At 33.8% G+C, this 15,663-nt stretch overlaps 2 protein-coding genes across 5 annotated transcripts; one reads left to right on the top strand and one right to left on the bottom strand.

The window, feature by feature from the left end:
- Positions 1–479: 479 nt before the first annotated feature.
- LOC109055747 (cation channel sperm-associated protein 1-like) lies at positions 480–11,085 on the bottom strand. 4 transcript variants are annotated; one of them, XM_042748250.1, is made up of 12 exons: positions 10,615–11,084; positions 9,925–10,094; positions 9,316–9,429; positions 8,901–9,039; positions 8,553–8,788; positions 7,541–7,604; positions 7,117–7,148; positions 6,976–7,015; positions 6,211–6,283; positions 5,690–5,804; positions 3,462–3,579; positions 480–553 (listed from the first exon to the last, which is right to left on the bottom strand). In XM_042748250.1, the coding sequence occupies exons 2-8, from the start codon at positions 10,067–10,069 to the stop codon at positions 7,005–7,007; spliced, it is 741 nt and encodes a 246-aa protein (XP_042604184.1). In that variant the 5' UTR covers positions 10,070–10,094; positions 10,615–11,084; the 3' UTR covers positions 480–553; positions 3,462–3,579; positions 5,690–5,804; positions 6,211–6,283; positions 6,976–7,004. The 4 variants fall into 4 exon arrangements, with proteins under 4 accessions (XP_042604184.1, XP_042604185.1, XP_042604183.1 ...); XM_042748251.1 differs by lacking the exons at positions 480–553; positions 3,462–3,579 and adding an exon at positions 5,065–5,307 and having other exon boundaries at positions 9,925–10,091; positions 10,615–11,085; XM_042748249.1 differs by lacking the exons at positions 480–553; positions 3,462–3,579 and adding an exon at positions 5,066–5,307.
- A 14-nt stretch (positions 11,086–11,099) lies between these two features.
- On the top strand, positions 11,100–12,732 carry LOC109055749 (NADH dehydrogenase [ubiquinone] 1 alpha subcomplex subunit 2). The gene is made up of 3 exons (XM_019072936.2): positions 11,100–11,257; positions 12,376–12,482; positions 12,562–12,732. The coding sequence occupies exons 1-3, from the start codon at positions 11,151–11,153 to the stop codon at positions 12,651–12,653; spliced, it is 306 nt and encodes a 101-aa protein (XP_018928481.2). The 5' UTR covers positions 11,100–11,150; the 3' UTR covers positions 12,654–12,732.
- The last annotated feature ends 2,931 nt before the right edge of the window (positions 12,733–15,663 follow it).

A 15,663-nucleotide genomic window follows, 5' to 3' on the forward strand; every position in this document is an offset into this window, starting at 1 on the left:
AACTCTGTGCTCTATGTGATGTTTTCTGAGTACCAAAAGTGCCTGAAAAGACCACCCAGTACTCTCGGCTGCACTAATACAAGAGGTCCCAAAAAGTTCCTGCCATGAAGAACCCAAAACGGCTGCCCAGAGTTTGAGCTCCTAGTGATATGTGCTTGGGTCCCACAGGCTCCTGTCATGCCTGTCCCAGTGCTGTCTGTGCCAGAGCTCCTTGTTTTGGCTTCCTTATTACCAGAATTCCCTTTTGAGTTCAAATCATGAAAGGGATGCAAAAAAATAAATAAAGTTAAAACCATAAAACATACATTTTCCTGATTCCTAAAAAATTATCTGACTATGTTCTGACTAAAAATATTTCCTCATTTTTTTGTTTTGTTTATTTTTGATAGAATTTACAGAATTTATTTTTCTTCCCCCGGGTCACCACATAAGATGTTGTTCCTGTGTTCCTGTATCAGCTGCCCTGGGACCAGAGTTCCCTGTCCTGTCCCTGTCATGGAAGTGCTTCTTCCTTAAGGCCCGTTCACACCAAGAACGATAACTATAAAGATAACTATAAAGATAACGATATTAGCGTCCACACCAGCGAACGATATCTTCTGTTTATTCTAAGTGCACGCTCGTCTGGCGCTTTAAATTCTCGAGCGCGTTACAACAGGATGGATTCTGATTGGCTGTCAATTTTTTATCGTTCAGCTGGAAAAAAAAAGTTTTGAAAGTGATTCCAACGATATCGTTTTCCTTTGTCTTTATCGTTATAGTTGTGGTGTGGACGCTGCTGTTCTTTAATACTGAAAACGATTTTTAGAACTATATCTTTATCGTTATCTTTATAGTTATCGTCCTTGGTGGGAACATAATATCAGGAGGGAACATAATATCAGGTAACAAAGTTAAATCTCTTTGAAATCTATCTGTTACATTAAACCTTTCATATATATGGCAAGACTTCTTTTTTTATATATATTATTGAAATTTTATCATACTTGATGATAATGAGGTGAATGTGTTTGGGTTATTTATTTACTTATTTTTATTCTACTGTAATGTCTTGAGTTCAGTGACAATATCAATTAATCTCTGTTAAATACTTGTCTCATGTCAAAAAGGAAGAAAAACAGCTTGCATTTTAAACTGGGGAAAGATTAAAAGATGAAAAAGAAAATGACAAGGGGTGTTTTAGGGTTTACTTGTCATTGTTTGTCCATCTCATAATTTTCTGTCATTTGCTACATCTTATGAGTATTTTTATTGTGACTGCATCGATGTCACTCTCTTTTACAGAGTTGAAATGTTCATGCAGCATCTCTGTGCACCTCCACCAGACCTGTAAAAGACTTTATTAGCCTTTATCACAACATGAATGACAGGCACATTTTGATATAAGCTTAAAGTACCATCTCCATCATTTCTTTCATATTTTTTATTCTTATCCTTACATTTTATCCTAATAGAGATCATATGACTAAATGTTTGTTTCATCTTTCATCAAATGCTGAAGACTGGGCAGATTAGAAGATTACTTTTATTTTGTTATTCTTCTGTGGCTTTTTCTGTTTGTATATTTTATATTTTCACATAATAAATGGCAACTGTATTGCATATTTTTTGTTATCCTGCAGTAATGTCCTGTTGCAAATTAATAAACCCTTTACTGCAGCATTTCTGTCTCTCTTCTTTTTTCATAAAAAACACAACATACAAAAAAACTACTATAAGATTTATTATTTTTTTTTTTGTATTAAAGTTTCTGCAGCAAAAGAAAAATGCATGCATTTACCAAATCCAACAAAACAAAAATGTAGAGAGGAAGCTGCAGTGCAAAACAATACAATATTAATATGATATACTGTCCATTGTATAAGAGCACACCTGACTTATAAAATAATGCAGTTTCTATAATTCCTTCTGATGTTAGTTTATTATGACATTGTGCTATGATTGGCTAAATGTAGAACATTTGTTAGTGCTTTGGAATAATTATTTGATTTTAAGACAGGTTTGCGGTGTCGTTTTTTGGCTAGATTTTGAGCATGAAATGAACCGTTTTGCCAATTGTATGTTGTAGGTGTGTTGGTGCGTTAAGAGCTTAGGAAAAAAAATTTAGGACAACTGAAAAAATTGTCATAGTGATCATAAAAAACTGTAAGTGATGGTAATAAATTATTACCTTCTTTTGAAAAAAAAACATCTAATTTCATTAATAAACACCATCATTTCCACACAAAAACATTTACATGTTCATTTTATCCACAATTAGATTTATAGACCACATATAGGGGAGAATTGGCTAGTTGTCAGCAGTTATGAGATTTTGAGTCAAAAGTCCAGAAAATGCTTGTTTTCTCTAACAGTTGTTTTATATTTTGGTTTCAATCATCGAATTCAGTTGTCTTAAATTATAATAACGTTTGTGATCAAAACATAAATTCCCCAATTTCTTTTGGAAGATATAAGAGCCGAATTTTATAATCGTTATTTAATAAACCTATTGGGCGCCAATTGCCAAAAAAAAAAAAAAATATATATATCTTTATTCTGTTTAAGAATGAGCATTATTATTCCTTGAGATAAGTTATAAGAAAGATGAGGAAGTTTATGGTTTTTGATACTCTCAATAAAGACATTTATAAGAAAAGTGGCAAAAATGTCTGGAAATTGCTTATAGATTTCTACTGCAGACTGCCAGGTGATTTATTATTTATTATGATTTATGTTTTATAGCATGAACTAACCAATAGGCCTACTCTTTGCCATATGCAGGGCTTGAACAGGGTTTTTTTAACGTTACCCAAAGTTCATATGTAAAAGTACACCCTGTACTACAACAACAACTAATTGATTATTCAACAATTCTGCTTCCTATTTATTGTTTTATTTGTGTTATGTATTTTCAGTCATATTTTTGTAATAATAATTTGATCTATTTGCTATTTGCAATTTTTTATTGTGTGAGTTTTGGTGAACTGCATTGAATCAATTAGGTTTTTAATACAGGCATCATAATAATTATTAAATACAATAATAGTATAATCATTAATAATCAATGATAAAGTTGCATAGAATTACAGCCCTTGTTTTCAAGTCCTAGAAACACCCCTGGTAACAGATGGACCATGGACAAGATTTTTCTCAGATTTTCTGGAGTAAATTGGGCATAAATCGGCCCAGAACTCCTGTAAGGAAGCTAGGCTTTTGTCACACACACACACACACACACAAACAAACACACACACACACACACACACACACACACACACACACAAAATAAAAAAATTCTGACTTCATCTGACAATAAAGTTTATACAATGACATACTAATTTTATAATTTGATATGTGCAAGTTACCAATCAGGTGATCTCAGTAATGCAGTCAAATCAGTCCTTTAACTCACTTATCTCTGTCTTTTTACAGGGTTGTAAGATATTGTGAATATATATGAAAGATATTGACTCTCTTACCTGCTAGTTTACAGCAAACAAATGAAATCAATGCTTCCCACATACTGATGTAGAGCAGCAAACACGCTAAACACGCTCATCACTCACATAAACACAAGCTCTCCGTTGACAGCATTTCCTGTTTGGAGAGCCATGAAAGATACACACATTTAACCATCACAATGAAGAAGCCAGCTGAAGAAAAACGGAGCATTTCTGAATGAGCTTTTTTTTTTGTTCTTTAGATGAACTATTTTTATTATGTATAAAAAGCCAGATATATCAGGTTTAACTTTAGGGGATATTATAGCTATTTTGTCCAAAAAGTTACATTAGGTCAAAAGAGGAGAACAAAAACAGAACTACTTTTGATTATTTTAAACAGATGATTTTAATCTTGTTAATTTATACTGAACAAATAGAACCGATTCTTTATATTTTAAACACACAAATTCAATCACATCAACTGTCATATGAACACATTTTTCAAAATCCCATATAGAGAGCCATTTGAAAATGTATGAACCCCTTGCAGAATCTGTAAAAATGTGAGTAATTTTAACAAAATAAGAGAGATCATACAAAATGCATGTTATTTATTATTTAGTACTATCCTGAGTAAGATATTTTACATAAAAAGATGTTTACATTTAATCCACAAGACAAAAAAATAGCTAAAATTATTAAATTAAAATTCAAAAGTTTGTGAACCCCTGGTTCTTAATACTGTGTGGTTACCTGATGATCCACGACTGTTTTGTGTTTTGTGATGGTTGTTCATGAGTCCCTTGTTTGTTCTGAAAAGTTAAACTGAGAATCTGCAGTTTTCCAGCATCTTTTGCATATTTGAACCCTTTCCAGCAGTGACTGTATGATTTTGAGATCCATCTTTTCACACTGAGGGCAATTGAGGGACTCAAACACAACTATTAAAAAAGGTTCAAACATTCACTGATGCTCCTGAAGGAAACACGATGCATTAAGAGCCAGGGGGTGAAAACTTTTGAACAGGATGAAGATATCCAAATTTTTCTTATTTTGTTGAAATTAATATATATATATATATATATATATATATATATATATTTCCATTTAGAACTGCCCTTCAGAAGCAACAGAAGAAATTAAGCACAATTTACCTTGATCTTTCCAAATTTCCAAAAGTTTTCACCCCCCGGCTCTTAATGCATCGTGTTTCCTTCTGGAGCATCAGTGAATGTTTGAACCTTTTTTAATAGTTGTGTTTAAGTCCCTCAATTGTCCTCAAAATCATACAGTCACTGCTTGAAAGGGTTCAGATATGCAAAAGATGCTGGAAAACTGAAGAATCTGCAGGAGCTGAAGGATTTTTCTGAAGAACAGTGCTCAGTTTAACTGTTCAGAACAAACAAGTGACTCATGAACAACCATCACAAAACAAAACAAAAAAACAGCCGTGGATCATCAGGTAACCACATACAGTATTAAGAACCAAGGGTTCACAAACTTTTGAATGGGGTTATTTGAATAATGTCAGCTATTTTTTTTGTCTTGTGGACTAAATGTAAAAGTGCTAAATAAAAATAAAAAATAAAAAATAAATAACATGCATTTTGTATGATCTCTTTTCACAGATTTTCACAGATTCTGCAAGGGGTTCACAAACTTTCAAGTAGCACTGTATACGAAACAATAATATATAGACACATATATACTATATTATAATGAAGATAAAGAATATATGTACACTCACATGCTATATTAATATATTACACATATATACTATATTGTGAATATACTACATTATAATGAGACCATCTTCTCACTGGCTGTCCTCTAGCTCATCCTCGTCCTCATCTGCTTCCTTTCTATGGTAAAAGGAAGGTCCCTAAACACAAAAAATGACTATTTTTCTGTATGATTTCTTCATAGTTCTATTGTATTTGTGTAGAGTAACAGTATTAAATCAAATGCTAGTGTCCCAAAAATAGCAATGCTGAACGTTTGTGGACATTTGTGGCTCATTTTACCTGCTAAACTCAAAGTAAACCAACACACTCTACCTGTTCAATATTGAACTTTTAGAACTTATATATATATATATATATATATATATATATATATATATTTTTTTTTTTTTTTTTTTTGAATTAAAACTATAAAAAAAGCTTTAAATAATGTTGTTGCATGTTCATATAGCTATCTTAAAAGACACCTGTTTTCAAACATATAAAGTGCTTGTAAAAATTCCTTCAAAAGCTGAGACTGACCACTTCAGTGCATTCAATCAGCCTGTAAAGGTAATTGGTTTGTTTCCGAAACAACTGCTGATTCTTCTCCAGAGCTTCCAGGATTCTCAAACAGTGTTCCATCCGAATGTTCTTCCTACAAAAAACATGGCAATAAGAATAACTTCAATATGATGCTTTTGCTGCACTTGAATAATGCAATAAAACATGCTCTTTGTAGTCATTTATTTTTTAAGTCAATTTATTTTGTAGACACTGACATTCATAAAGGCAGGCCGGAATATTGAATAGCTGCTGATGTGCAAATGTCAAGCATACGACAAGGTGATGCGTAATTTCAGTAAATAATTTGTTCGAACTGGTGTTCATTCAAGAAAAATCCATGATAGGGCCTCTTTAAGTTGTAAGCTATGCTGAAATCACTCAAGTATCTTTAGATAAACCAGTGCTGGGTTGCCTGACCATATTGGAACTGGATATATATATGTAAATATCCACTAAATAAAGAGGAACCTGTAACTACACGTACTTCTATTTCTTACCCTTCAATGAAATTGTTTTCTGAGAAGGCAACCTTGGTCGTCTGATCGTCAGTCGGCTCACTCTTGATTTGCTCTAAAAAAATAATGACTACCATTACAAATGGACAATAATATATATATAGAGAGAGAGAGAGAGAGAGAGAGAGAGAGAGAGAGAGAAAGATTTAAATGGCATACATAAACACAATACATAAACTCCTAACAACAGTTCTTCAGACAAAACCCCTTCGTCCAAAGTTACTGCATGATTCATTAGTGATGGAAGAAGCAACGTTTTTCAAAACTTTCAGTCAACTAAACCAACTGCTTCGCGAAATGATTCACTTTTTGAAAGCACTAGAAACACCACATGCTGGTCAGAATGGAGTAAATACAACGAAAACTCCCTCAAACATGCATAGAAACCTTTGTACAGTCTATGATAGAAACACCTTTTATCAGAATAAGAGCCTTTGTACAGAAGCTGAAATTTCAAACCATTGAAGTTTGGAAACAGTAACAAGGTAAAGAAGCCTTGTTTACTTATATCTCATGACCATGGCAGTTTAATACGTAATCACTGCTTCAAAACAAGGTTTTAAATCTTCACGTAGCAGTGTTTTAAAGCGCCCATCACTACTAGGCATGGACTTATTCTACATACACTGATATTTCTGCATTTAACAGATGCTTCTAAACAAAGCAACTCACAATACATTCAAGATACAGATTCCATTTGATCAGTTCATGGATGTGAAGGTATCCAGTGAATGACAAAGCTCTCACCTGTCGTCGCGATCGGCGACGGATGTTCCTCAACCATGTTCTGAATGTGAACATGTTCAGTAAGAGGAAACGTTGTCAATGAAAAGCTTCATGTAAGATTAGAACTGTGTTTTATAATTGTTTTTATTGGTGCCCTCTGACCTTTCTGTTGCTGAGGATGGTGTCCACTGTCACTGCATAGATCAGCTTACACCAGCGGTTTGTTTTTATAGAGAAAATTGATAATGCAATTTGTGAGCACATTGTCTTACAAAATACTAATAGTCATGATACATAAAAACTGTGATGAACAATAAGGACGGCCTGGAACCAGAGGGTTTCAGGACACTTAAAGGAACTGTCACTCACCCAACCTGCCATATGTTGAAAATGATTCAAAGATTATATGAAATGTATATCATTATTACCTTTTTTCTTTATTGGTATTTTATTTTAATGTTGTGAGGCCAATGAAAACGTTAGCATGGTAATTTTCAAATCCGAACCACTGGCCCAGGCCACAGATAAATCCTTATTGCTGATGGTTTAAGGGAATATGGGACTGTTATTGCTTTTCTTGACTTACCTTAAAAGGATGTAGTATTCAGTCAAGATGTACAAGACGATGAAGATGATAACATCAGGTGCACCTGTTAACATACATAAGAACTTCAAAAAAAAAAATATTTAATTAATGAGTCTTTAACTAGACGAGTAAAGCTGGGAACGAACTTTGAGATTGGCTTGACGAAGCCTAGCCTGAAAGTTTGAAGCAGCTATAAAAGCTTGAAGTTTAGAAAGGTGAAAGTTTAGATAGATAGATAAGATAGATGTTCCTAGCACATTACTTGCAAGATTTAACATGTTCTTAGCATGTTTCAGCATTTTGTTAACATGTTTTTACTTTATTAATAGTATGTTTCTAAAATGATTATCGTGTTGCTAATATGTTGTTGACATGCTGCTAACATATTTCTAGCACGATTACCATGTTTTAAAATGTTTCTAGCATGATTACCATGTTTTAGCATGTTTAACATGTTGCTAACATGTTTTAGCATGTAGATAGCATGTTTCCAGCGTGATAGCATGTTGTTAATGTTTTTAACTTGATTAACACGTTAACATGATTAGCATGTTGCTAATGTTTTTAGCATGTTTTAACATGTTGCTGCTAGCATGTTTCTAGCATGTTAACATGTTTCTAACATGATTAGCACATCGCTAGCATGCTTTAACATTTTGTCCTAGGATAGTCATTAACCTTTGCTAGTGATAGACAGCTTAAACTCTTACTGTACAAAAGCTTTGATCCCCTCAATAAAAGTCTATGGGACTTTCCATGGTTTTTATTTATCCATTTAACGAAAATCATAAGTCCAATCAGTTAGAAAAGATATAGCAACCTGAGTCAGACCAGTTGGAAGGTCTGACCCGAGTTTGGTGGTTGTAGCTTCAAAACTCTAGGAGGAGACACAGTCCAAATTTAGTCTTAAAATCAGAAGAGGACAAAGAAGAAGCAGCTTAAAAAGTAGATCAGTAGGTTGGCTTTCTATTATGCAAAAATATAAGCCTGTGAACATGTTTCTGTAGCATACCATTGTCTCGACTGGTGTAGTAGACGTTAATCCAGTCATCAAGTGTCAACAGCTGGAGGAGTGTAGACATGGTACTGAGCATGGAACCAAATCGCTTTGGGTCGGACTTGCTTAAGTTTTGTCGGAAAAGAATGGAAAACATGACGAAGATGCAAAACATGAGCACGAAGATGATTCCATTCATCTTCAAAGACTTTCCTATTACTTTCATGATGACCTTGGGACCGCTGAAAAACCTGAGATGAAGACACAGTTCTTAGATTCGGTTTACTTTTGAGACAAAAAGAATGCAAAACAACCCCACGCTATTCCACCTTAGGAAGTGCATTTGGTGTTAAAGACACTCACCGCAGTGTGCGTAAGATCCTGAACGCTCGACATACTTTGAACATTTTAAGGAGGTGGAAAAAAGTGGTGAAACGCTCACTATCATACTGTTTACTGTCCAGAAAAAGGTCTACCAACCCTACCAAAGTGACTGAGAAGTCTGGAGAAATAAACAATAAAACATCATGTTATGTTAGTTCCTATACACTGCAAAAAAAATCATTTGCATCATCATTTATTTTATTTAATAATTTATTTAAATAAAACAAAACTGCATCAAACATTAAGACTTGTTCTCAAAAAGGTATTATGAGTTCTGCATTTTCTTACCCCAGTGATAAACAGTTGTCGCTTGCATTAAGCATGATATTAAATTCACAAGAATTACGCTTTAAATAAGAATAGGAAATGAAAAACAACAGATTTGCCAGCTCACCCAGAATATTCCACATGCTTTTGAAGTATTTTAAGCCAAAACTTATCAGCTTTAACACACACTCCATCGTATAAAAAGCCAAGAAGACTGCTTCCAGTGCTTCATAAACCCAAGCTAAGAAAGAAACAGGAAATACAATATGTTAGTACTGATGAGAACAACTCGACATTTGTGAAAATATTGTACGCAGGTGTGGTTTCTTCTAGTGGAAAGTTGATGAATGCAGTGAAGATTTTAAACATGCACACAGTCATTTTTATGTTGTGTTTAAGTTGTCGCCTAATGGCATGAATTCTGCATTTTAAAAAAAAAGGTAACTGCACCTTTTTATCTCAAAATTAAGACCTTTTTTTCTTGTAATACTAAGTTTATTTCTCAACATTCTAAGAAAAAACGTGCAAATAAAAAAAAAAAATTTTGTGTGTCTGTGACATAAACAAGCTTCCATACATTGTAGAAATGCTCGTTTCACAGTCAGCCAATTTATTAAAAAATAAAAACCATTATTTCACTGATTTAAATCAATGTAATTGCGCATGCTTTTAAACACAAAACGGTTTGAATGATTGCAACTGTGCGTGTTTTCTAGTCTGCTGCAGTGATCTTTACCTGGTGCCAGTCCTTGAAATGTCATTGCCACTTGTGTTGCAGTGTTCATCAGGAGCACAAGCAGCATGATTTGGTCATAGAGCTTAGTGAAGCGACGGAGGTCCTGCTGCAGATGGAGAGCCCTGTCCAGCAACGCTTTCCACATCTTCTCACAGTATGGGCTCAACCTGCTGCGTTTCCCAAAAGTATCGTAAGCCCAAGTCGATCGTAGCTCCGTTGGTTTATGATGTAACGTTACTTTTCAAAGACCAGATTCAAAGATTGCTTTTCAAGTCCATTAATCACATCTCCCCCAATTATAATGCTGTGTGTGATATTATAAAGCCTACTTACTTTATATTTCTGACATAATGGCGATTTGTGCTCAGCTGCAACATATTAGTAATTCTTTGAAACCAAATAACGTTACCTATATTTATTTACCACAATTACATGGATAAGTGTTTTTTAGTAAGGACATGTTGTACATATTTTCTAAAAAAAATGTATGTAGAATATAATTCATCCTTCGTCCATGTGTTTGTTTAGCGTTAACAATCTAACGTTACGCGAGGCAGCGGCGGGAAAATGCCTCGTTGAAATTAGCGATGTAAGTTAACGTTAGTTTTATCGCGTCGAGTCGTTTGTTTCATTTCAGTTGCCGTAACTTGCGGTTTGAAGAAATAAAAATGCTAGTAAAATGTACGATACCTTAACAAATCGTTGTCCAGCAGATCTCAGAGAACCAGTCGCGTCCGGTGGAGTTCAACGGTGGTTAACGATTATTTCGGTTACCATGGTTACCAATCAACCATTAAACATAACGAAAATATTAATGGTACAAAATAAAAGTTACTAAACAGTATACATAAACGAGCGTGTTTCATAATATATACAATTAAAAACTTAGCTGTTCAGCTGTGTTTGCAATATTGGAATGCATTAGCCCACTTTTAAAAGTAAGTTTCCCAAACACTGGCGACCATGATTAGATTAGTTTGTTAAGTGTCGTGTTTATGTCCTCGACAACCTAAGTCCCTTTTAGCCACTTGTTAGTAACTGCCTTTTTCAAGACTATTTATAGATTTAAAAGAAGAAAAAACAATCATGTTTTCATTTTCTGAAAGATACAGGAACTAATACCGTCCAGTCGGTAGGGGGCGCTAATGCAGAAGAAACCGGCGGTTTGCAGGCGGCCGGTAAACAACAACAGAAGAAGAACACTTCCGTTCGTGAAGGTGACAGTCATGGCGGCGGCTGCGGTGGTTCGTGGAATCGGCTCAAATCTGTCCAAAAATCTGCGTGAGGTTCGCCTGCATTTATGCCAGAAATCAGCTGCCAGTCAGGGAACCAGGTGCAGTACTGGCGCTTTCGACTGTTGGACAGGAGCAGAGTAACTGTCCTCTACAGAGGTTGTGTGTACAGCTTGTAGTTCACGATGTTCAGTCAATAATCATATGCGCTCTGCTAAAAGATCTCGAAAGTCAACTATTGGATAAACTGCGAAACCAGTATATAAATAATTAATGATTAATAAATAAATGCTTTTTTTTTTTAGTTGTTGTTCTTGTTGCGTTTTAATTGTTTTTTAAAAAGAAGTCTCTTATGCTTGCCAGGACTGCATTTATTTGGTCAAACATACAGTAAAACCATTAAAGTTGTGAAATATTACAATTTAAAATGTTTATTTGAATATATTTTTTAAAACGTAAATTATTACTGATGCTTACAGTACTCTTCAGTGTCACGTGATCTTTCAGAACTCCTTCTAATATGCTGATTTGGTGTTGGACTATTATTGGTGCTCAGTTATTATTTATTGATGGTTCTTGTTATTATTAAAAACAGTTTTACTTTAATTTATTTTCGTGGAAACTGATACATTTTTTAGCATTATGTGATGAATAGAAAGATTAAGGGACAGCATTTATTTGATATAGAAATAATTTGTAGCATTTTAAATGTCTTTAATCTCTCTTTTAATCAGTTTAATGCGTTGCTGGGGAAAAAAAAGGTATTACTGTTTCCACAAAAATATTAAGTAGAAAAAACTGTTTTCAACATGGATAATAATAAATGTTTTTGAGCACCAAATCAGCATATTAGAAATTATTAAAATTGATAAAGGGATTGTAATTTTTATATTTTAGTTCAAAGTGGAACTTGATCCCAATCTTAATCAAGTCTGAAATCCTCGTCCGAAATTTAACGTAAAAAAATAAATACGACCTGACATTGTGTCAGTTACTTTTACACACTGCCTCTGAAACTTTAGCTCGTCATAAAATAAAAATAAAAAAAACAGAGCAGGTTTGATTTACTGAGTTTTGACATCCATAGCAAGCATGTTTTGATAGAAAAGGATGGCGAATTCATGAAAAAAAAAAAAAAACATACGAAAATTTCAGACTCAGTGAGCAAGGACCTTTATTCTTATGCCTCACTATTTCTTATTTGTTGTTCTTATTTTAGGGATTTTATTGAGCAGCATTATGTGACATTAAAGAAGGCAAACCCGGAGCTCCCCATCCTGATCCGAGAGTGCTCTGGAGTTCAGCCCGTGCTGTGGGCACGATATGGTAGGACGATACTCCAGAAAAATAAAGAATATTCATACAAATGACCACATAAACATAATGATGCATCTGTCTGTCTCAGGTTTTGGCAAAGAACACAACGTTTCACTGGACAACATGAACGCTGACCAGGTGGCCAAAGCACTTGAATCAGTAGTAAATGCTAAGCCCTAAGTAAACGTCCTGATGTAAAATAATGTAAATGTTATTTGTGTCCAAAACTGAAAATAAATGTGTAGTCAAAAGATCTTGATTTTTTGTGTGTGTGTGTTTCTGTCAGGAATGCGTGTTCATTGTTCATTGCTTATGCTAGCCTGACATTAGGCATACAACATCATCACCAAATGCATATTTAGGGTCCCAGGCATAACTTAACAGACTTAACAGAACCAAAACACAAAAACATTCATAACCTGTACTGTAAGAGGTTCAATGTGACTCCGTTCCCAAATACATTGTAAAAAAGTACCTATTTTCAATTTTAACCTGCCATTCACAGCATGAATTAAGATTAATATGTTTCATTTTGAAGCAGTCTTAATGTAGTATTTACTGCACCCATATTTACTGTTATTTTTTCAGAATCAGTTTAGTTTACCTTATCTGTAATTTTTTTACATTTTCAGAATAACTGCTTCCAAAAGTGTTGAGGCGTTCACACAAGGACGATAACTGTAACATTAGCAATAAAGATACAGTTTTAAGTTGGAATCACTTTCAGAGCAATTGTTCCAGCAGATGGATGATAAAAACATTGACAGCCAATCAGAACCCAGCCTGCTTTGACGAGCTGAAGCATTTAAAGTGTCAGACAACAAAGTAGAATATTAGCATGCACTGACAAGGACACTGATATTGTAATATTTATCTTTACACTTCCTGTCTTTGGTGTGAACAGAAGGTTTCTGAAAATGTAAAGACTGGACATTATACAACTATAAGTATTTCCAGAATTTTTATGAAAGACTTAAAAAGGAATAGTACACCCTTTCCATCCAAGATGACTTTCTTTCCTCAGGCAAAGAGAAAGGTTTTGGAGGGAAACATGCTCACCAAAGACTATTTTCGACAGGCATTGCAATAAGAGCCAATAAATAAATGCTTGCATTGGTCAAGTTAGATTTAGTTCATGACCTCTTGTCTGCAGATGTCTTTATTTACAAAAGATTTACTTTTTAAAGCTGACATATAATGTCAGTAATATAACAAGTCTAAAAATACAAATATCTCTTAATTTATGTGAGCTTATAAATCCTGCAGGTATAAAAATAATAATTGTACTGACAAAGGTTACTGTTTTTCTAATTGTACTGTTTTATAAGGTCAACTTAATACGATGTTGCAAAATTTGGTGAAATTAACTTTAAATGTAATTCCAAGTAACACAACAGAAAAATTATAACCGAGTACTTTACACGTGCATTAGTATGTTAGTCAACACTTAAAAACAAGTGTACTTGAAGCACAGTAAATGATGATTACGATACAATGATTTAGAGTACACCTTAAAATAAAATTTATAATTTGATGTGATTACAAAGTGCACTGCAAGTACACTACAAGTGCACATTCAGTACTAATAAGTGCACTTTGATTAAGATTACTTTGTTTCTTCATTGGAACAGAATTGGAAAAATGTAGCAGAAGTTTCTTAAAGGGACAGTGCGCCAAAAAGTTTTTTTTGAAGTATTTTGAAGAATGTCAGTATCCAAACAATTTCATGGTCCCTATGACTTCCATATTATTTCCATAACATACTGTGGAAGTCAATGGCAGCAAATGTTTGTAAAACCATTCATCTGTGTGTGTGTGTAAATAAGTGTAAATAGGGCTATGAAAACTTGTATATATTATGTACACAAACTAAACAAAAATCAGTGAAGTTTGATTTATTTTGGCAAAATGTATTAATCTTTCATTTATTTCGCAGCTAAATTACTTATGTATTTATTAAATTATTTTATTCATTTATTCTGTGCAATTTTGAACTGACTAAATAAACTGTAAAATGGACTTAAATGGATAAAGCCACAGAAATGGAATAAAGCTGCAACTGGATTAGGTTCAGGTGTGATTTCGCGGGTGTCCTGCAGATGACTGCACGAGACTGTCTGTCTGGCACTAAATCTAAAACGACTTTCAACCACTATTTGTTTTTTGAAACAGCCCGTAATTCTAAAATGATTCATTTAATCGTTTCTATAGTACGACTTAAGCCTACGATATTGTACAAACACAGCCTTGCTTAGTATTGTTCAACCGAAAATAAAATACAAATTCAACCATCTCCTTAATACATTAGCACATTTAAATTAAATTAACCTACTACATACATTTTAAATATAATTTCACTATTTAAGACATGCTTTACTGTAGCTATTTGTTTTGTTATAAAAACAAGGTACTGCAATTATTAGACTATCTGCTACTGTATTTATTATCTGCTATAGCTACTAAATATAGTCCAATATAGGCCTTTATTTTTAAAAGTTAAGTTTTTATTAAATTGCTAAAGTAAATATAGGTTATTGCTCCTGGTATGAAGGAACAAATTATTTATTATTTATTTAACAAATTCGTTACACTCTTGCTCTGTTTAGCTTTGCTTTTCTATACAAATACTCTATGCTTGTTTTAAGCAAGACAAAAATATATAAATTACAGTGTACAAAACAATTTAATCAGCATTTTTATTTATATTAATAACAATTTGATTTGTATATTAACAATCACCTCAGAGTCGATGAAGATATTCTCCCTCTCTCTCTCTCTCTCTCTCTCTCTCTCTCTCTATCTCTCTCTTTCCCGAAAGCTCTTCCCATTTCTATTACAAGGAAGTCACACTTGGACGTGAAATGTGACCCCACACATCTAAATCCTCTCAGATCGCTTTGAAACCCTGTTCTCGTTTGCATTATTCTATTTCCTCGAAGTCTTTTACATGGGATCGGAGAAAGCTGTTTATTTATTGGTGTGCCTAATGGATTGTAAAGTGTTTGCACGTTTTCAGATGGTGACATTAACCTGTGACATTTTGCGTGGTAATATTTCAAGTGAAGAGGAAAAGCATGAGTCAAACTATAAACTAACATATCTCCTCAGTTAGAGAAGCGACTGAATCCTTAAGAACAACTAGATTAATAGTTTGATAAATCCTGTGTATTTCAAGTGAGATATAGGCCAG

Source organism: Cyprinus carpio, chromosome B21 (assembly GCF_018340385.1).
Source record: "Cyprinus carpio isolate SPL01 chromosome B21, ASM1834038v1, whole genome shotgun sequence".
Lineage (NCBI taxonomy): Eukaryota > Metazoa > Chordata > Actinopteri > Cypriniformes > Cyprinidae > Cyprinus > Cyprinus carpio.

Excerpts from the sequence above, each read along its gene's own strand:
- LOC109055747 (XM_042748250.1), bottom strand. The coding sequence starts at position 10,069 with ATGTGGAAAGCGTTGCTGGACAGGGCTCTCCATCTGCAGCAGGACCTC. Across the intron at positions 9,040-9,315 it reads AAGCATGTGGAATATTCTGG|ACTTCTCAGTCACTTTGGTA; the intron begins GTGAGCTGGCAA and ends TTATTTCTCCAG. Across the intron at positions 7,605-8,552 it reads CTACACCAGTCGAGACAATG|GTGCACCTGATGTTATCATC; the intron begins GTATGCTACAGA and ends GTATGTTAACAG.
- LOC109055749 (XM_019072936.2), top strand. The coding sequence starts at position 11,151 with ATGGCGGCGGCTGCGGTGGTTCGTGGAATCGGCTCAAATCTGTCCAAA. Across the intron at positions 11,258-12,375 it reads GCTGCCAGTCAGGGAACCAG|GGATTTTATTGAGCAGCATT; the intron begins GTGCAGTACTGG and ends TTCTTATTTTAG. Across the intron at positions 12,483-12,561 it reads CGTGCTGTGGGCACGATATG|GTTTTGGCAAAGAACACAAC; the intron begins GTAGGACGATAC and ends TGTCTGTCTCAG.